We start from the raw sequence: 21,236 nt of genomic DNA on the forward strand, positions 1-21,236 counted from the left end.
TAATTAGCTCATATTTAGTCGTTCTAATTAGCATCCGAACATCCGATGTGACAGGGCTAAAGTTTAGCCCCATCTCCCGAACACCCCCCAGCTGGCGGAGCGCAACGGTCGCCGGAAAAGAATCTTCGTATTTTTCCGCCTTCCTTTCTAGCTGCTTCTGTCCTTGCTATGGAGGCTGCCCCAAGCCCCAACGGAGAGAATGGATGGTCCTGGCGGACACCGGCGCCGAGGACGGTGGCCGTCGACGGCTGGAAGGGGAAGCCAACCCGAACCAGGAGGCTGCATGTAAATTATATGGACCATTTTACTAATATTTGAATCACGACTATTAATCGCGATCTTAAATGAGGGGATTATTTGTAAATATAAAAAGGGTAATTTGAAATTATTTGGATCGCGGGTTATACTTCGCGATCCAATCTAAGGGTCATTGTGTAAATATGACAATCCTATACGGGTGGCCCTTTTGCGAACATTCCCTGCCGCCCCCATCGGCAGCCGTCGAGGTCGGCGCTGCGGCCGGCGAGCTCCGTCTCTCCGCGCCGCTAGACAACAGCCAACCGTGTCGCACCTTTTCCCAGACCAGCCTCCAGTCGAGGCGGCCCGTGCAGAGGCGGCGCCGCCAGACGACAGGTCGGCAGCCGTGCTCTGCTTCTCCTGATCGGACGGCGTGGCAGTGCCACCGGGGCACGGCGTCCTGCGCCCGAGCATGTCGTCCTGAACCGCCCGCAATTGAGCACGAAAACTGGCGATTGTGTCCATTCGACAGTGAGAGCTAGGAACAATTCTGCTGAAGAATTGGCACCTTGCGCCGAATTGCTGATTGCTGATTCACAATCCACGCAGCTGCAAGATGAAACCGGACACGCCGGTGGCCGCGGCGAACATCTGAGGACGAACGATCCCCGGCTCCAAAGGTCCACTGACCAGTCTGTTTGCAGACGCCCGGTCTGCCTAGTCCATGCGAGGAAGAAGAATCTCAAAGCTCCGACAAGAAGGCAGCCAGGTTGAAGATCTGAACGAACTCCCGGTGGCACTTTCAACAGCTACCAAGCTAGTGAGCAGCCCTTCTCTCGCTCTTCTTCGCCGTATCCGGCGGAGCACCGCGCCGCGCTGCGGCCTCCTCCTGTGATTCAGTCGATCTGGGCTGCCCATGTCGCATCGGACGGTTGTTAGGCGCCCAGCCCGGTCGGTATCTGAAACACCATCCACACCCCCGGGGCCGCGACGGACGCTGCCTCCGCCTCACGCCGCGGCTCGCCGGAGCGCCACCGAGTTCCGGCCATCTCTGGCTTCCCTCCATCTCCTCCCAACCGCCTGGGACACACCCGAGCTTGCACCAAGCACGCCTCTCGGCTTCAGCTTTGCCCAGTAGCTCTGCTCCTGCAACTGCAGCTCCCCGATGCATCTGCAGACATGTGCCGGCCGGCGGCGGCATGGAGCGCCATCTCGTACGACGGTTCAATTTGAAGCGTTAATCGGTTTGGTTTTAGCTTAAATTGACACCTTTCAGCTTGAGTTTCCACAGCTTATGAAATCACTCATTCAGACATTTAGTGATAAGCCGGTAGGTTGGGTTCCTGACTTCCTGTGGGATACTTTTCTCATAGCTCAGCATCAGAAGGGCGTCTGACATGATCAGTCACTCCTGTGGATTCCCCCAAACATACAGCAGTGCTATCAGAAACCATGGCATTATCTCAGCCTTTTAAGCCTTCAAGGCTCACCATGCAGCGCTTGCAGCTCTCCTGCAACCCACGTCTGAAAAAAGTCACTACTGATGATTACTACTAGGTGATAACTGTCTCCAGTCAGAATGCCATGTCTCCAGTCAGAAAAAATAAGAATGCCATGAAATGTTTTATGTTGCCTTATCCTATACTCGAAGAGGGCTATAGTCGTGTGATACAGCTGATAGTGGCAGTGAAGGTGGATGGAATCTCCCACAAACACCTCATTGCGCCTTCCACCAACAATTTCGGGGAAAACGAAATCGAGAAGGATTAAACAAACAAGGTGTAGAACCTTCAGATTCTTGTTGCTTCAGGCATCAACTGGCTGCGGCTGGGCAGGTCAAGATGTCAGGATCTTTCTGATTGAACCAGCAGATGTTCCTCATTCAGATGGAGCTAGCAATATTAATTCTCGAGAGGCAGAGGTCGTGCATTGGGAATCAACCCCAATCTTAGCAATGCGACACAATGCAGCATCTTACAGCTCATTTCCACAACACCTTGCGCTCGCCGGCGGACCCTCTGTTTCTTCTTCTGAGCCGGCGGAGCGCCACGGCCACCGGCATCCAACTCCGACAAAGACTCAGCGAAGCGAAGGAATCCTCTTTTGTTCCTCTGCCTTTGCCTCTCTTCGCTATCCAGGCGGCCGGGAGAACGGGTGGCGCCGCGGCGGCGGCGGCGGCATCTCAGAACGCTATCCTATCCTGGAATCCCTTGCGCCGCTCCGGAATGCCATTCGCCACGCGACGGGCGCTGGGCTCCTCGTTTTCCGACGAGCTGTTACGCCGCAATTCATGGAGAGCAAGTTGATGCTAGGTATTGGATGCGGGAATGAAGGGTGGGATGGCGCTCTGTGCTCTCGGCGGACCGGCGCGGGGAGGGCGGCGGCGTACGGGAGGAGCCGATCCCAACCAGGGTGCTATATGCAAATTTTAGGGTTGTAAATATAAATAATCGCGATCCGAATTAGGGGGTTATTTGAAAATTGTAGGGCGCTACATGAAAAATAATCTCGATCCAGGGGGTGTCGTGGAAATGTTACGATCCAATCCGGGGGCCGTTTCCCAAAGTTCCGGGCTGCCCACGGCAGCCGGTGAGGTCGCGCCGCCCAGCCGCCCAGGCGACCTCCGCTATCCCTGCCTCGGGTCGTGCCACCACCGCTGGCGCTCATCGGGCCTCCTCTGTTTCTCCTTAGGCAGCGCTGTGGCTGGTGGTGACCTCCGATCTCTTCGCCGCCAGAAAACAGCCAACCATGTCTCATCTTTTCCCAGTTAAACCTCCAGCCGAGGCGGCGGCTCTTGGACGGCGACGAGGTCGGCCGTCCTGCTCTGCTTCTCCTGACTACTAAGACGGCGGACCACCGGGCCACGACCTGCGGCGTCCGAGTTCGCCTACCTGAACGGCTGAACCGTCGCGAGAAACGCTTCCGCCGCTTTTAGCTGGATCGCCGGAATGCAGCTGCTTTCCTTCCGTCCCCTCCATCCAACTTCTTCCTCGTTAAGCCCCTACATCATGCATCCACGCCAAGGGTTTTGATGGCTTTAGCTCTCCGCAGCAACATTCGCATCCAGCTCACGCGCATCTTAATTTCAGATTCATTTAAACAATGTCTGGAACCTTTGGGATTGTTGCTGCTTCAGCAATCCGCTGGCCTGGGATGATAACGTTTCCGGATCACCCATGTCTGATTGGCAACAGATTTCAGCAAAGACGCAAACGCCGGACAACAGGTTTCAACTTTGCCAAGTAACTTTGCTGCTGCGCCCTCAAAAAAAAAAAAAAAAAAACTTTGCTGCAAGCCTGGAACTGCGGCTGCAACTCCCCGATGCATCTGCACATGTGCCAGCCGGCGGCGGCTTGGAGAGTCATCTCGTATGACACGAGGCTATGACTGTACGCCCGCTGAAGGAGAATGAGCGGCTGCTAAGCATTTTCACGAACACCTTGCGGCCGTCTGAGATGGGCGAGACCATCAGGCTTCACGACACCTCGTGGGCACAATAGCTGGCCCTCTCCATCTTGCTTCAGGGCGTTTGACGCTCGCTGCTTGTCTGAAGCTACAACCTTTCCATACTCGCGGTTTCTCTATCTTTTTTTTTTCATTTCATTCACGACTCAGAATGTGCAGCTTTGTACCTAAGCTAGTTCCTGTCTCCTGATTACCACTCTCGGACAGAACTTTCAGACTTTGGCATGTATCCACTGCACGATAATGCACGACTAAATCTGCCATGAGCTAGACCAAATGAATCATACAGCCATGCAGGAGATTCCTGAACCTGAACGAACAACTGCCTTCGGCCACCGGTTCTTTCCCGGCGCGGCATGTGAAGCAACACGCCTCGGCTAAAGGCCACATGCAGCAGCTCTCTCCTGCCGGCCTTCGCCGGCGGCCGAGTGAGTGAACCTCCCTCTGTTTCTCCTAATCCGGCGGAGCGCCATGGCCTCCGTCCGGCAGCCGACTCTGACAATGGCTGAGCGGAAGAAACTTGTTGTGCCGCTCTCTTCCTTTCTAGCTGCTCCTCCTCGCTATGGAGGCGGTCCCCGTTGAGAGGAAGGACCGTCCCGGCGGACAGACGCCGAGGACGGTGGCGGCGGACGCGATGGAGGAGGAGCGAAACCCAACCAGGGCCCATATTTGAAACAGGATCTTATATATAAATATTTGGATCGCGGCTATTCATCGCGATCCAAATTAGGATTCTATTTGTAAAATATTAGGGGTGATATGAAAATATTCGGATCGCGATTATTCGAAACTGGGGGGCACTCGGTATATACGACAATCCAATCCAGGTGGCCTTCTGCGAACATTCCCCGCCGCCCTCACGGCAGACGGCGCCGCCCGGCGGCCATGTAGGCTGCCCCGGTCTACTTCTCCTGAGACGGCGGCGCGTCGTGGCGCCTCTGCAGAATGCATCCGCCATGGCTTCGTCCGTTAGCTTTTGCAGAAGCTACACGCGAATCCAGCTCATGCGCAACCCTGTATCAGATTCTTTCTGAAGATTTATCCATCACTTTGTGACTACAAAAATTCACACGATTGGGTCGACGGGATGCCTGCAACCTTCTCGGTTGCTGGCTTGATGCTACTCCAGCGATCCTCTTGCTCACGAGTTGCAAAGATCGGCACAAGAAGCCAGCTCGGATGAAACCCTGAACAAACTGCTGCGGACCTGCAGTCCTGCGACGCCAACCGGCAACCTGAGCCCCGCCGCCGGTGGCACTCTTGACGGCGAATAAGCTAGTGGCCAGCCCTCCTCTCGCTCTGCTTCGCCGGAGCCGGCGGAGCACCGCGCCACGGTCTTCGGGCTCCGGCGTCCGACTCTGTTTCTGACGAAGTGACGAGGCAGAGCGCGCCTGTGCCCTCCATCCGCGATTTAGTCGATCTCGACCGCAAACGTCGCATTGGACGGCTGGTACCCGGACGGTATCTGAAACACCGTCCACCGCGTGGGCTCGCCAGAACGCCGTCGCTGGCTCACGCCGCGGCTCGCCGGAGCGCCGCCGAGCTCCGGCCGTCTCTCACTTCCCTCCCTATCCTCTCAGCTGCCTTGAAGCCGCCCAAGCTTGCACCACGCTTGCCTTCCGGCTTCAGCTTTGCCCGGTAGCTCTGCTGCAGCTGCAACTTCCCGAGATGCACCTGCAGCCATGTGCCGGCCGACCGGCGTTGGAGCAACATCCGGTACTACGGTGGCCCTGTCTCGCGGTGTGCGCCGGTTGGAGGCAAATTGAACGGGCATGGCAGAAATGGCCGGCGGTGCCCAATGCAAGCGCTACCGAGATGGCTCTGGACTCGCCAGAGGTTTCGCTGCTCCCTCCAGCCAAAAGTTCCAACGACAAATGCAATACACTGCCAACAAATGGGTCATGTCATGTGCATACAAATCAGGTCATGGCTTTCAAGTTCAGTAGATGTTGCTTAAGAGGTGAAGCACCTACACATTGTTCATATATACATACACTTAACAAATTATTCTCACCGATTAAATCAAATATATTTACAACTTCACGTGCAATAGATTTTTTTTAGATAACATTTGCAAGTGTATGAGTGCATAGTAGTCCTATCTCCAAGTATAGTTGGCCATTTGGGCCGCGACCCGTGAGCCAGCCCACAACACGGCATTTTGGCCCGGTCCAGGCACGGCCCGACCCGACGGCCTTGTAGGCTGGGCTAGCCCGACCTACATCACGGGCTAGGCCTGGATCGTTGTCTTAGCCCGTGGGCTGGCCCAGCATGGCCGGGCCCATCTGGCCTGTGGGACGGCAACAAGCGGCACGGTCTGTGTAGACCTAACAGGCCTATTTTGGTCTGGCTAAGAGGCCAGCCCACATATAACCTGGCCATCTATGCCTTTCCCGGTCGAAACCCTTCACCTTCCCAGGCTTCCAGCTGCCTCCCTCGCTCCCCCGCTCATCCCGCCAACGGCCGCCTCCCTCACTCCCCCGCTCCCTCGCGACTCGCGGCACTCTTGCCCATTCATCTCCCTCTGCCCCTGGCGGCCCGCCCGACCGGCCCCTCGCTCGTCGCATCCGCCGCCTCCTTCCCCTACCCCCAGCCGGCCGGCCCCTCGCTCGTCGCGGCCTCCGCCGCCTCCCCTGCCCTCGGTGGTCCGACCGGCGATTTCCCCCGCGCGGTCGCGCCCCTCTGCCACCTCCTCCCGCGGTGGAGCTAGCCGCCTCCTCCCGCGGCCCTCCGCCGCCTCCTCACGCTCCTTCTCCGCCTCCTCCGCCGCCGCCTCCACGGCCGGGAAGGAGGAGCTGGAGCCGTGCCACGGGCACGACGAGACTGTTAAGGCCCGCCAGGCTAGCATGCCAGCACAGCCCGCCTAAGAAGGCAGCAGGGTGAGCCTGGGCCGCTGTGCAGGTCTAAACAGGCCGGGCCTAATCGAGCTCGTGCCAGGCCAGGCTGGGCCGCTCGTTTGGCCATCTATATCTCCACCCGGAGCTACCTCGCTGCAGCCCCGCCCGAAGCTCCCCTGTCCCCCCGTCATGGCCGCCGCTCGGAGCTCCCCCTTCCCGTGGTCGCCCGGAGCTCCCCCGCAGTGGCCGCCAAGAGCTCAGATTCCCCACCGCTCGAGCAGATCCGGCACCACCGCTGCAAGATGGGAAGCGAGGGGGTCCGCGACCTGCCCTCCGATTCGACGAGCTCGAGCCTGGAGATCGATCGGAGCGAGCAGCGGCACAAACCAGAGCAGTGGCACAGGCCAAATCAGAGCGAGCAGCTGGACGCCATGGGTGAAGAGAAGATCACAGAGACAAGAGATAAGTCATACCCATGCCGGAGTCCACCCCATCGTCGTCCTCGCCTGCATCCCGCCGTGGCCAGGCCGAGCTCGTCGCCCCGAGCGCACAGGCCCCCGCCCACGGCCGTCCCCAGCTCGTCTGTCCCGAGCTCGCCAGTGGGAGGTTGGCCGTCCAAGCCATGATGTGCGGCGAAGGAGGAGCGACTCGTTTTTGCTTTCCAAGGGGCAAGCTGCGGTCAATCGAACGGATGCGAGGGAGATCTGTGCGGGAGAGAAACAGAGGAGAGGGAACGAAGAAGATGTGTACGGGGAAATAAAAAAATAAAAGGAGAAAATAAGACAATGACATTGGCTCACCGTTTGGGGCGGTTGCTGGAGTTGAGAGTAAAAAACATGGATATTGCTGGAGTTGCTCTAGTTATCCAATTTAAAATATAGTTATCTAAATTCCTTAATCATCTGCATATTTGCAACAACTCAATTCAATAAGGTTTCGTGCAATTCACTATATTTTTAAAAAGAAAATAAAAAATTAAAGCGAGCCTAAAAAAATACATGAAACAAGTGAAATGAAAGAAACAAGAGCAAACTATAATTCGCTGGGGGGTAAAATAGTAATTCAAGGCTTCTCCATCCCCTCGCTAGCAAATTCTAAGAAACCAGACGTGGCAACCTGAATTATTTTGCCTGATTAGGTTGGGTGCCAGGTTTCCATTGTCCCATTTTTGTGGATTATTATCGAAAAAAAATCTGAATAATTTTTTCCGTCAACACTCTGGCCTTCTGTAAGGGTAGGCACCAAAAGAGAAACCCAGCTAGCCAGATTACTATAGTAAAGATGCGGTTGCACATTCCTCTGATCACCACGGACATGCAAATGTTTTCCGCTTGACTGTGAACAAGAGAAAGGAGTAGATAGGCGACGCAGGCCTGTCCCAGTCTCCCAGAGTGTTCAGCGATTCGGCATGGCAGATTGGCAACGCATGATCCTTGTCACTTCAGAATTCCACCAAGCTATGCAGGAGAGGAAGCGAACTCCTCGACCACGCCCTACCAATTTGAGCACGGCACCTGAAATGTGTAGCACTCAGCCGTTCCCGTCCAGTTTGATTCACAAAAAAGGAGCGGTCGACTTGAGGAGCATTTCCACGAACACCTTGCGCTCGTCTGAGATGGGCGAGAACATCAGGCTTCACACCACCTCATGGGCACAATAGCCGGCATGGCTTCACTGATGGCATGACAGAACAGAACGGAACCATTCCATCCAGCGACGGCCGCCCTGGCCATGGGACTCCTCGCTTGCCGACGTGCTGTTCCACTGCAATTCATGAGGAGCATGCTGATGCTAGGTCTCGAGCGGCGGAATGGTAGATTGGATCCGGCCCTGCGCTCCCGGCAGACAGGTGGAGAGGGCGGTGGCGGCGGCTGAAGGGCGGGAGGAGCGGACCCCGACCAGGGTTCTATATGCAAATTACAGGAATATAAATATTCGGATCGCGGTTATTAATCGCGATTAATATTCGGAATTGGATCCGAATATTTTCATTTGTCCCCTACAACTTTCGGGGGTATTGGGGAAATGTTATGATACAATTCCGGGGGTCCATATGTGAAAATTCCGGGCCCCTCACGGCAGCCGGTGAGGTCGCGCCGCCCCGGCGTCCGGCGATCTCCGCTATCCCCGCCGCCAGGAAACCGCGGCACGCGCCTCGGGTCGTACCACCGCCGGCGCTCTTCGGGCCTCCTCTGTTTCTCCTGAGGCGGCGGACCGCCACGGCCACCGGCGTCCGAGTCCGGCAAACTGAACCGGCAGGAAAATTTCTTCCGCCGAGATCAGGCAAACATTCAGCCATCTTCTCCGATCTTGAGATCGATCTCTCCGCTCCAAACAACATGCGTCCACCATGGGCGGATCCAACTCAACCATTGAGAGCCAGTCCAATAAACAATGCGGAGATCAATCAAGAGAATGTAGTTCGGTGGACAGAGTTCAGAGCAGCAGTGATAACTGTATCAACAGATAGAGCAATCAGTCGTAATAATCTTGGCATTGTTAAATTCTTATTATGTGTTGTTGTTTCTACAATGCTCCACTTGTGCAGAGGGCTGGGATGGCCGAGCAGCTTGTTGCAGTGACACAACTGACAACTGGTCTACCGATTCCCAAGGAATAGATCCAGCCATCCCGAGTATAGATTCTGAGCATTATTTGCCAAAAGCTCAAAGAAGATGAAGATCTGCCATGATCGACGCACATTCATCCAGAAGGCATATTTCTATCTCGCAATCATGTCCGACGAACATGCACGGCCAAATCTGATGATTCTTGCTCACTTTCTTGTTGCTTCCTCCGTCCAACAAAGTGAAAAAGGGAGGGCGACGTTTCTTTGGTTAACCGCACACTGTCTGTCACTCAGTCTCGACGCCACAAACGCTCGTCAATTCTGCGGATGAGCGAATGCGAATCTGATGGTACGCGGCGGCTGCAAAGATGCTCGCTGCCAATGGACTGATCGGCCTGGCTATGAAGCCATTTCAGCAGTGTTTTCACGTGACCTCACCATGGTTTGTCATCGCAGTGGTATAGTTCCACAGGATGCAGTGCAGCAGGGCGTTGTTGGTTTTGCTTGAGATACTCATTATACTAAATCCACCGTATACATCCTACCTCAGCTATTTTGCACACGAGTATCGAAAATGTAATTTTGAGCATGATAGCAACTATTCTGGTTTATTCTAGCTTAAACGTTCCTGAACTAGCATTACATGTGATATTCTATAGTAGGCACACAACAAAGTTCCGGCATCAGCTAGTATTTTCTTAGAGAGCGATGATTGCATCAGTTGTTGATAGCCTTTTTTTTATTAGATAATTTAGGATTAGAGGAGTTGAAAACATAGAAAGATGTACGATTGTTAGTTTACATGGCATTGAAGGAGATTGATTGGAAGAAATGAGTTTTGGGTTGACCTTTCTTCTTGAAAAATAAATCTTCTGCACCCAGTAAACGGACATAATGAATTGTTGACTATAGATTCCCCAATTGAGACAAGCCAGTGATGCAAGGAAGATGCAAGATTCTGCAAAGAAAATTGATGGCAAACTACAACTTGAGTTCTTGGATGGAAACAGAGAAACATAAATTAGCTGACTCAGTCTCTTGGGGGAACAATGTCACACACATTAACATGACTTTTATGAGCCCAAAGGGACAGCATCTTCAGGTGATCTTCTCTTCAGCGTCTCAAGGGTTGGATGAACATGCGACTAATTGTTTCCTTGTTGCTTAATGTACCACTCAAAAATCAAATAAGACTTCTGGTTGATAGAATTTCTGATAGAGAGCATGATGATGGTGCGCTGCTGACCACAGTTTATTTAAAATTAAACGGTGATGGTAATTATCCAGCCTGCAAATGAGTTATCGAGAACAGAGGAAAAAAGGGGGGAAAAGAGCTTGTTCGGAGGATTTTGTTTTAAGTTCCAAGTCATTTAGGATCTCAATAAGAATGTACACAGACCTTTCAAACAAGAAGAACATGCACCTAGAGTCCTAGACCTTCCAAAAAAAATATATATGATATACACCTCGATCTCAAGATCACAAAACTGGAACCTCCAATAATTGGAGACATGTGAAAGGCTGAGAGAAATGGGCGCAGACGGTGATTCGTCAAAATATGTCACACATCAAATGACGGCATTATAAGCAAATAAAGTCAATGTCTGAAAACGAAAACGACATTAGGAAAGGAAAAAATATTGTAGAAGCAAAGTCAGCCCATGCGGTGAATAGAAGACGTTTGAGATGCTACAAGATGCAAACAATGCCACCATTTGGCATTGGTTTCCTTTTTTTAATTCTTCGAACATGGCAGTTGCAGATACCATCTTATTGAATCAACGAATACGTCCATATGGTTGAATAAGTTGGACAAACTGAGGAACAAAATAAGATTGGTGGAGGAGAAAACAATAATGCTTTGGTCCCGCTCTGAAGAATCTCTAAGCAAGAGCTCTACTTGTTTATTCTAGAACTAGCTTTCATTGTGCCACCAAACAACAAACAAGCGTTGTATACACGTTCTTGGATTCAGGATTTGAAGCAAAGGCCTGTAACAATTAACAAGTTGGCACAAATCATCATTGGAGTTTCAGGAATGCGGCGGAACGGCGAAACTACAGCGCACACATTGTTCTTGTATGCGATGGCCCTTGTCCGTTTTACCAAAGCTTATCGACAATGCAAACACAACTACAACTTTAATGGTCCATTACTCTATGATCAATTGACCATCATTCTTATAAGTTTTGCCTTGCTGATGATGTATACTACAACTGAAGGCCTGATGGATACATGACCTGCGGTCTCTGTTGCTTCAAACAGACAAAAAACAGTGACAAAACCCGTTTTCTCCAGTCCATCCTTTTGGGTAGATTCTTCTTATCACGGAAATAACAGTGAGAGCATGGTTCCCTTTCTGGGTGTACTTTTCGTGGTTCATGGTTCCGTGTGAGTGGTTTAGGAGAAGCGACAAGTGACTCATGAAAAGCAGCTCCACGTTCATCGGACCAGTTTACACGAAATTTTTAAGACCGCGAAAAAAGGGCTTTCTTTCACCGTTACCGTCAATTGAGGTTCAGGATAAGGGGCCATCCAACTGTGGCTCCTGTTTTTCAGCTTCATCCAGCACAGCACAAGGTCTTGGCTGGCCATTGACAAACCACGCCTTGCATTGTATTCTTTCAGTTGCGGGACATTCCTTCTGGAGAGACGCTACTCCCAAAGGCTACAGGCACAGCTCTCAATGAAAAAAATGCCAAATTCAGACGGCACATTTTAGATCATACTGTAAAACTTTGACTAGATAGCTTCCATGCAACTTAAGTTACCCGGGCAATGCAGAATCCTATGGATTCTGAATCACTGAAGCCGCTCGATCAAACTAATTGTCACTTGGGTCTGGTCAGATCTGCTATTTGTGCTCCCTGAAAAAAAAAATTAACCATCGCCCAAGTTGAGATGATGCCTTGCACAACTACACAAGAGGCCGAAAGAAAAAAAACAGATAGATAAATGATGGGCAGTATCTTTTTAGACTGCTGGTATAGATTATTCAGGGAACTGGAAAAGAAACCACATTTTATCTCTAAATGAAAATGATACACGCCCTGCCCTGCTTCCGTACTCCCTCCATCTTCCAAACGCAGCCAGCTTCGCTGTATAAATACCCCTCGCGCCTCCCGGCTTCAGACTCATCCACTGCGATTCACATCTCATCACTTCTTCTTCTTCTTCTTGCCTGCTAAGCTCTCTCGCGTTCTTGCCTTCTTCTTGTGAGCGATGGCGAGCCTCACCGATCTCGTTAACCTCAACCTCAGCGACTGCACAGACAAGATCATCGCCGAGTACATCTGGTTGGCCTCCCTCTGCTCTTGCTCCTGAAATGTTCCAAGATCGTGTTTGCATATATCCTGAATTGTACTACCATTCCCTCTAATTCTTCTGTCCAAGTCTGAATATATCTGATGTAATCTCCTCCGTGCAGGGTTGGAGGCTCCGGCATAGACCTCAGGAGCAAAGCAAGGGTGCGTAGTTTTGTTCACGTCATGCCTTTCGGAATCATTACTATGATATGTTTCTCACCGTTGTGTTGCTGGAGCAGACGGTGAAAGGCCCCATCACCAGTGCGAGCCAGCTCCCAAAATGGAACTACGACGGCTCCAGCACCGGGCAGGCTCCCGGAGAGGACAGCGAAGTCATCCTCTAGTATGATCCCCATCTCCTTGCTGCCTCTGCTCTTTTTTTTTTAACTTGCATAGAACCTTGTTATTTTGTTGCTTATGCGGTTGCTCCTTTTTTGTTTCACTCTGAAGCCCTCAAGCCATTTTCAAGGACCCATTCAGGAGGGGTGACAACATCCTTGTAAGCCTTTGCTTCTCTTCTTGTTTTACGTTTCACTTAGAAGTCATAGACACGACCAGAAAGTAAAAAAGGAGGAAGGAAAAAAGGAACCAAAAGGCCATTCTCGAATAATTATAACAGTTTTATGTTCTGGTGCTAACCTTGTATTTCTTTTTAAACAATAAATATAAAAATATCAAAGTAAAAGTATTTTTAGGTTGAAACATGTGGGTAAAAGTGTTCTGTTTTTCTTTTTTGACAAGCAAGCTATATGGTTGGTTTGCTGTGTTTCTTATTCAAACTACTCTATATAGGTGATGTGCGACTGCTACACGCCACAAGGCGAGCCAATCCCCACGAACAAGAGGTACCATGCTGCCAAGGTCTTCAGCCACCCGGATGTTGCAGCTGAGGTGCCATGGTATGAATATTGACCGAATCTAATTCAGTATTTCCCAATCAGTATTTTGTTGTATTGTATCAGAAGAAAAAGGTAAAAGTATACTAATATAATGACAAGAAATGTGATAACCAATGAAGTAAATTGTTTTTATTGTAGTACAGTTGTTTAGAACATTTTGGTTTTGATATAAATAGCAAGGATGAAAAAAAAGTTTTAAAGGACCATCATATTTGGAACTTTCCAACTTTCTATCGACCTTTCTATCTTATCTTGTTTCTCATCAGGACATATCTCTGAATTCAAACAGGTACGGTATTGAGCAGGAGTACACTCTCCTTCAGAAGGATGTGAACTGGCCCATTGGCTGGCCTGTTGGTGGATACCCTGGTCCCCAGGTAAGGAAACTTCTTTTGAAAATTATCACAATGACCCTTCAACATTCATATTCTGCAAGTTTTATAAAACAATATATTTGATGTAAGCAATAAAATTAGTTCTTTTTTGTTAATCCTCGAATTAGTTGGCATAGTGAAACTTTTAATAGTAAGGCTTCTGATGACCAATTCAACCAAAAAAGAAGCTGCCTTTGCAAGTTTCTCAACTCTTGAGTGCCTTTTCTTTTTTTTATCAGGGACCATACTACTGCGCTGCCGGTGCCGATAAGGCCTTTGGGCGCGACGTCGTTGACGCCCACTACAAGGCCTGCCTCTACGCCGGCATCAACATCAGCGGCATCAACGGCGAAGTCATGCCCGGCCAGGTACAACAACCCCTGCAAGTTGCAGCCGTTGGTCGGACCAACCCCCAGCATGGGACATCGTGTATCAAAGCTATGTGATGGATGCGTGCTGATTCTGAACCCGGACTATTCCGTTTCTGACAGTGGGAGTTCCAAGTTGGGCCGTCCGTTGGGATCTCTGCCGGCGACGAGATATGGGTTGCCCGCTACATTCTCGAGGTCCGTTTCGAAGCCTCCGCTTGGGATAAGATCATAAGAATCCTGCTCTCCCATTCTGCTCCTGACCAACTTGATTCCTTTGTGCCTTTGGTTTGTTATACGTTGAAATTAACAGTGTTTTTTGTTGACTGGTTGGTTGCAGAGGATCACCGAGATGGCCGGAGTCGTGCTGTCCCTCGACCCGAAGCCAATCAAGGTTCACAAAAACGTTCTTTTCACTGTTTCAGATTCAGACATCCTGTCAGGAAATTACAAGAAGCTGATGGTTCAAACTGGTGCTTGTTGTTTGCAAATGCAGGGTGACTGGAACGGCGCCGGCGCTCACACCAACTACAGCACCAAGTCGATGAGGGAGCCCGGGGGCTACGAGGTGATCAAGAAGGCGATCGAGAAGCTGGGCAAGCGGCACAAGGAGCACATCGCGGCCTACGGCGAGGGCAACGAGCGCCGCCTCACGGGCCACCACGAGACCGCCGACATCAACACCTTCAAATGGGTAGGATGATGATCGAATGCCGCCATGGCTTCCCTGCGATTTCTGCTCGTTGCTCACCCTACCGCTGCGTGCGTGCTGCAGGGCGTGGCGAACCGCGGCGCGTCCATCCGGGTGGGGCGCGACACGGAGAAGGAAGGCAAGGGCTACTTCGAGGACCGCAGGCCGGCCTCCAACATGGACCCCTACGTCGTCACCGGCATGATCGCCGAGACCACCATCCTGGGGAAGGGGAACTGAGACTGACAGATGATCGTCAACGCCTGGACACGCATCAAAACCGTTGGTGTCAGTTGGATTTTCCGATTTCCGATTCCGATTCCGATTCCCCGTCGACGAGGCCTTTGATGGCCCGTCCGTTTTGGGGTTGTGCGTCCTAAACCACTTTCGCTCCCCTGTGACACTGTGTACTCTGAATGAAAAAGTCTGAATAATGGCTGTAGCGGATTTGCCTTTGCCGTAGGTATGTCGGATGTCCTTCCCGTTCATCGGGTAATGTAACACTACTACGTGATTTTTTTTCTTATGAAAAACAAAAGCATAGTGTGGTTTTGTTCACGATACCAGTACGGTGGTTCCATGCTCTCCAATCTTTCCATGTCACGCTCACGCCCTGATGCGATGCGAATCATTTGGATGGATGGAGGGATGCGGACATCTCTGCCCAATGGACCTAAACACCGTCTTTTGTTGCGTTTTGAGCAAGTGTACTAAAGCCGTAAAGCATCGAGGGCTTCGTGACAGTACTGTCGCAGCAGTTCAGCACGATCTTATCCTGGGCCAACATATCTGCCTACCCCTCCCATCTCTCTGCGACCTTTTACCTGCGGTTGATGGTAGGCACACCCGTACCGGCGACAGGCAACCACTGTCCACTGTGCCGCAGTGCATGAAAGGAAAACAGAAGGCCTTCTTGACCTGGGACAAGGTGAGAAGGAGCGAATCCAGAACATGCCGTGCAGCGATACTGTGCGCTGACATTTACGGTGTCCCCCGCCCCTGGCTTTTTCTGGGAAGCAACCAAACAGACCTGGAAGGCTGGAAATTCCAATCACCAGCCGGCGGCAGCCGTGCACCGTGCTGGCGGCATCCATCACGGGCACGTACGGACATAGCTTGTGTGTCCTCTCTGGAGCCGCCCGTTGCGGTAGCGTTCACGTCCGACGTCCACGTCCGTAACGGTGTGGACTGCCGAGAGGATTCCGCGGCGGTAGCTGGTGCCTGGTGGACACGTTCTGCATGGGCTGCTTCTCTGCTGGGCAAGAAGCCCAGGTACAAGTCATGGGCTGCCCCGCATCATGTAGCGTTCGTTAGAGGGATGGATGGCCCATCCCCGCCGTTCCGCTGTTGCTTCTTATGGGCTGTATAGGTTGGGCCTGTATGCGTCGTCATTGCCCACATAACGTGTAACAGCTTATGTGGCTGACGGGCGGGCCCGACAGGGGTTAGCATCCCAGAGTCTGAACCGGACCCCTGTTCTCGTAGGATCCTTCCACGTGCATAATTTTAGCTATGCATCCAGATGCATGCTTATATCTAGATACATAGTATTTATTATAAATCTAAAAAAATTAAAATAATCTATAATTTAAAATGGAGGAAGTACCACCGTAAAAAAACTCATTTATCGGTGGTGGAAGGAGAGGAAAGCCACGGGAGGAAAACTAGCCTGGCTTAGGAGATAAGCTGGTTCGGATCCGCGTACAAGAATATGAGGTCGACGTTGTTGTTCAGATGCTTCTCTACTAAGCAGCTTTTAGATTAGCGAAATTCAAGCAAGACGTTTGGGTGGAATTTTCGCTGATAAGCTTCTCATGATCGGATGCAAAACAGGTTTAACCTGGCGCAGAGATCGGTTTTCGGAGTCATATAACAGCAGTCTCGTCAGTCCCGTCTCGGCTTCACGGTCACGGGGAGCCCTTCCGCCATCCGCAGCGTCAGCGACGCGACCTGCCGGGGCCTGTACGCGCCGTCCACCGCCACGTCTAGCTCCTCCAGCACGCTCGCCACGATGGACTTCATCTGGATGTAAGCCATCTCCTTGCCCATGCACGCCCTCGGTCCGGCGTGGAACGCCACGAACCGGAACGGGCTGTCCGGCCTGAACGTCCCGTCGGCGGGGTTCAGCCACCGCTCCGGCCTGTACTCCCGCGCGTCCTCTCCCCAGACCGACTCCATCCGCCCCATCGCGTACAAGTTGTACCCCACGAACCAACCCGCCCGCACGGCCGTGCCGTCGGGGAGGACGTCGTCCGCCTGCACGTGCAGCGAGTTCGCAGGAACCGGAGGGTACAGCCGCATCGACTCCGTGATGGCCGCGTGCACGTAGTGCATCTCGCGGAGCTCTTCGAGGTCGAACCCGACGACGGATTCGGCGTCGCCCTGTGCACGGCGGGCGCGCACCTCGGCGACCTCGTCGCGGATGCGGCGCTGCACGTCGGGACGCGAGGAGAGCAGCCAGAAGAACCAGGTAAGCGCCGAGGACGTGCTCTCCCGCCCCGCGAGGAGGAAGCCGGTCACGACGTCGCGGAGGGCCCCCTCGGACTCGGAGAAGCTCTCGTCTTGGCTCGCCACGAACCGCGACAGGAGGTCGTGCTTCTCGAAGCCGTCCCTCAGCATCTCCTCCCGGCGCGACTGGATGATGCGATCGGCGAAGCCGTGCACCATGGCGATGGACTCGCGCAGCCGCCGCTCGGACCCCACGTTCAGCGCCCTCTTGACCTTCCAGAACCCCGGGATGGCGTAGCGGAACCGGCCCACGCTGAGATTCGCGGAGTCGCGGAACGCGTCGGCGAAGCTGCCACCGTCCGCCGGCGCCGTGCCGTCGTCATCATCACCGTCGACCGGGAGCTGGCGCGGGTCGTGGTCGAAGGCGACGCGGCAGATGTTGTCGAAGCCGAACCGCTCGAGCGCGTCCTGAAGGTCGAGCCCGGCGCCCGACGCCGCGGCGCGGCGCAGCAGCGGGAGGAGGCGGCCGTGGAGCTCGGAGTGCACGCAGCGCGCCACGAAGGCGCGGAGGGAGCGCGTGTTGAACTCGTGGCTGGCCACCTTCCGCTGCGCGCGCCAGGCCTCGCCGTCGGCGTTGAAGATGCCCCGGCCGAGGAAGTCGTGCATCAGGGACACGACCCGGGGCCCCTTGGGGTAGTTGTCGAAGCTGGCGCGCAGGAAGTGCTCCACGTTCGCCGGGTTCGCGGTGATGGCGCCCCGCAGGCCGCCTGGCCGGTGCAGCACGATCGTGCAGGTGGGCTGGCGCGCGAGGACCTCGGTCATCCAGTCCAGCAAGCGGTGCCGGTTCGCCATCATCTGAGGCATGTGGCCGATCAGCGGGTACGGCTCCAGCCCCGGCGGGTACGTCGTCGTCTGCGGTGCCTTCTTGCCGAACCTTCTTGGTGCTATCCATGTACGAAGTACCCAGGCAGCAGTGACGGCCAGCATTAACAACTGCACCAACCAGAAAGCAGCCATGGAGCTCAGCTGGACTCTAGCGAGAAGTGGTGCTCCCGATGGAACCCTGCGGCAAAAGGTCAAGATGATGTTTTGTTATTACTTATTAGTTCGAGTTTGGACAGGATAGGGAGAGTGACTATTGGAAACATTGGAGGGTAGCGAGCGCGCCCCAGCAGCTCTTCCGATCATCGATTTCAGACCAACTCTCCTCTTCCCCGAACTTTCCATTTTCGGAAATTTCTGATTCCCGCAACTTATAGGAAAAAGTTCAAATTAATCCCTAAAGTATTTCTTGGTTCAGTTTACCCCCTAAACTATGCCATTTGATTCAATTTACCCCTTAACACAATTTGTCTTTTTTTCTTCATACATAAGTGGAGTTTTAAGTTCAAATTTTGCAAGATGATAGCAGATAAACAATTAAATGAACAGTCATGTATACCAGTAATCGTACCAGGAAAAACGGATCATGAGATAAAATGAAACTAGAGAGATTCGGGCCCCTGACTTTCTGTGAAAGCTCAAGAGCCGATCAAGAAGAATAGAATAACAGAGCATGATCTATCTTTGCCTAGTAGAGGCCTAGAGGGTGCCGCTTTCAGAGAGGAACAGAGAGCGAAGGTGCTGAAGTTTTTAAATTTCACTGTGGCGCTCGGTCGTCGCACCCATCTTGTTGCATTGGTTGTGAGGAGCCAGATCATGGAATAAACTTTGCTAATAAGATTTTTTTTCTGTTTCTACACTTGCCGTATATTGCAAAATTTGCTCTTCTGCGTGCGTCCTTGTTCTTGCCCTTAGATCAGGAAGCCGCATCAACACGGTTAATATTTACGTGACAGCTAAGAGCTATGCCATCCCCCCGGAGGTCAAAAGAGCAACATAAAGAGGTGACCTACTTGTCAGCGGCATGCTCGCTCGCGGGAGCCTGCTCCGGTGATCTACAGGAACTTGCGAACTCTGCACGTCAACCGTGGTCCGTGGTGTACGTGTACCGGAGGTCAGGAGATGTCAGCACTCTGCTAGACATGGCAACGGCGGCGGTCCATGCGCGGGGATGCGGGATGGGATTTGTGTGGTCGAGCCAGCCGACGGGGCTGGCCGGCCGGGATGGCCGGCGGCGAGGATACTTGACTACCTGGCTATGGGGACGATGCGAATTCTCCCGCACGATGCAAAAGAGCAACATTGCCGTGCGCGCGTGGGGGAAAACTCCTAGGCGGCACGCGCAACGACGTCGTTGGCCAGGGGACGACGAACTGGTGTATGTTTCGTCCTCGCGGTGTAGCCATGACGAGTGCCGGCGCGGCTGTGGCGGTACCAGGGGTCGCCGACGGTGAGACGCGCGCGGCAAGGGGAAACCAGCTGGGAGCTACGTGCGTAACGTGCGTGCGTGTGCTCGGTGACAAAAGAAACGGATACGGCTAGCAGCTAGCGCCTGAGAAGGAACGTGTGGAGCTTGCCGAGTGGCTGCAGCAGTGGTGATGAGGTGACCAGCCGGGAGGAAGAGACTAGCGGTGGTGGCAGCGGTTCTTCCTAGCTAGGTAGGCTCTGGTCGACTCCGAGCTGTTCGAGAGGACTAGCCGTGGTCGGCGAAGTTATTATTAGCGAGACCACGGGAAAGCAAGAAAAGCTTACCAAAACGCGAGGAAGGGCGGACGTGCCGGACTAGCCAGGCCGACGGGAGCTTCCTACTGGCCAAGCGGTGACGACCAGTCCGGGTTGGTGTGGTGGTGCCGTGGAGGTGCTCACGGGAGAAGACACAGAAGAGGAGAGGGAGTCCTCATGTGAAAGCGGAGGTGCCTTCGTTTTTGTAGGGAACGGGCGCGCTTAGGGTTTCCGAACATGAGAGCGGTCAGCGGTGGCGCGGCTCTGAGCAGCGATCGAGGAGCGGGCGGTGCGTGCGTCCACCGTGGCTTCCATTGAAACGTCGTCTCATAAGAGCTAGCTTGATCCGCTCGTGGATTGGATCATTGGAGAGCGCGGATCGGCCGCTCTGGTTGGCGAGCGTGGCCAGTCACGTGCGATCCCGATTCCCGAGCAGCTGACCGCCGTGTCTCGGAGTATGCACAGAGTGAGGGGGGATTCCACCATGATCACGTCAGCCAGCTTTGAGCTAGCTGACGTCGGATCCGTAAGAAAGAGAACACACGAAAAAGTAAACGCTAGCGCAAGATCAATGCAAGCACTGGACTCATCATTTGTGCGCTGCCAAGCAAAACATACGCTAGCTCCACCACGTGAGCACCTATCCCACTACCCTAGCCCTCCAAATCCCCAAGTCCACAGCTTCTTTCGTCCCTAGATAACTACATAAGCTGCTATATATAGATAGAACAATTTAGACCTCATTTATCCTATCCCTGGCTTGTGAAAATCCCTGGCTTATCTTCTATATCCCTGGCTTCACAGTTCATTTTAATTTCCTCTTTCTCCCCTTCTCGAGGAACAGTTGAATAAAACTAAAAATATCTAGAACAATTCAATTGTACAAACATACACTAATTCTTCACAAATGAAACAAAATGATAATATAACATGAAAAATATTCTTACTACAACAATCAAGTATAACTTAAATTATCGTAGAACATTTTGCCAAAATCTTTTTTGTCATGATGGGAGTAGGCGAACTTAGCACATGGGCTCTATGGGTATGAAACGCGCATTTCCGGGCTTGCTTGGCACGCGTACAAGTTGGGCCAAACATGATTTGATGAGTGTTGCGAACCCCAGCCCAACCAGGTTGTCACGCGCACCTCAAGTCACGCGCCATGCCCATGATCCATGGACCATGGCCCCGCACCGCTAGTGCCATTTTGACGTCATGGCCGCCGAACCTCGACCGGAACCGGACACGTCCAAAATTCTTTGCACACATACTCATGCCCACGGATAGAATTTTCCCTGCACGTATCAATGCCTGGGCCAGGAGCTAGCATATTCATTCATATAGGTGATAAGGTCCACGTTAGAAAAAAAAAGCTGAGACAACACCCACAAATCTATTTGAAGCTTAGTAAGGGCCTAGAAATGCCCAATGGGAAA

General features: G+C 52.7%; 2 protein-coding genes and 1 long non-coding RNA gene across 3 annotated transcripts; 1 reads left to right on the forward strand and 2 right to left on the reverse strand.

The window, feature by feature from the left end:
* Positions 1-5,611: 5,611 nt before the first annotated feature.
* On the reverse strand, positions 5,612-7,577 carry LOC117837937 (uncharacterized). Its single transcript, XR_004636468.2, has 2 exons — positions 7,013-7,577; positions 5,612-6,892 (listed from the first exon to the last, which is right to left on the reverse strand). It is a non-coding gene; the product is annotated as an uncharacterized lncRNA (long non-coding RNA).
* A 4,655-nt stretch (positions 7,578-12,232) lies between these two features.
* On the forward strand, positions 12,233-15,303 carry LOC117840799 (glutamine synthetase root isozyme 5). Its single transcript, XM_034721336.2, has 11 exons — positions 12,233-12,404; positions 12,536-12,575; positions 12,653-12,756; positions 12,864-12,912; positions 13,206-13,312; positions 13,602-13,689; positions 13,926-14,054; positions 14,178-14,252; positions 14,395-14,448; positions 14,551-14,748; positions 14,830-15,303. The coding sequence occupies exons 1-11, from the start codon at positions 12,331-12,333 to the stop codon at positions 14,983-14,985; spliced, it is 1,074 nt and encodes a 357-aa protein (XP_034577227.1). The 5' UTR covers positions 12,233-12,330; the 3' UTR covers positions 14,986-15,303.
* A 1,225-nt stretch (positions 15,304-16,528) lies between these two features.
* Positions 16,529-20,040, reverse strand: LOC117840282 (cytochrome P450 CYP94D108). The gene is made up of 2 exons (XM_034720766.2): positions 19,828-20,040; positions 16,529-18,256 (listed from the first exon to the last, which is right to left on the reverse strand). Exon 2 carries the CDS (start codon positions 18,208-18,210, stop codon positions 16,630-16,632), a length of 1,581 nt encoding a protein of 526 aa, XP_034576657.1. The 5' UTR covers positions 18,211-18,256; positions 19,828-20,040; the 3' UTR covers positions 16,529-16,629.
* Positions 20,041-21,236: the final 1,196 nt, after the last annotated feature.

The sequence above is a fragment of the Setaria viridis genome, chromosome 9 (genome assembly GCF_005286985.2).
Source record: "Setaria viridis chromosome 9, Setaria_viridis_v4.0, whole genome shotgun sequence".
Lineage (NCBI taxonomy): Eukaryota > Viridiplantae > Streptophyta > Magnoliopsida > Poales > Poaceae > Setaria > Setaria viridis.

What these genes read in the sequence shown, in the direction of transcription:
- LOC117840799 (XM_034721336.2), top strand. Translation starts at nt 12,331, where the DNA reads ATGGCGAGCCTCACCGATCTCGTTAACCTCAACCTCAGCGACTGCACA. An exon ending in ATCATCGCCGAGTACATCTG is followed by an intron (nt 12,405 to 12,535) that starts GTTGGCCTCCCT and finishes TCCTCCGTGCAG; the next exon opens with GGTTGGAGGCTCCGGCATAG. An exon ending in TCGACCCGAAGCCAATCAAG is followed by an intron (nt 14,449 to 14,550) that starts GTTCACAAAAAC and finishes TTGCAAATGCAG; the next exon opens with GGTGACTGGAACGGCGCCGG.
- LOC117840282 (XM_034720766.2), bottom strand. Translation starts at nt 18,210, where the DNA reads ATGGCTGCTTTCTGGTTGGTGCAGTTGTTAATGCTGGCCGTCACTGCT.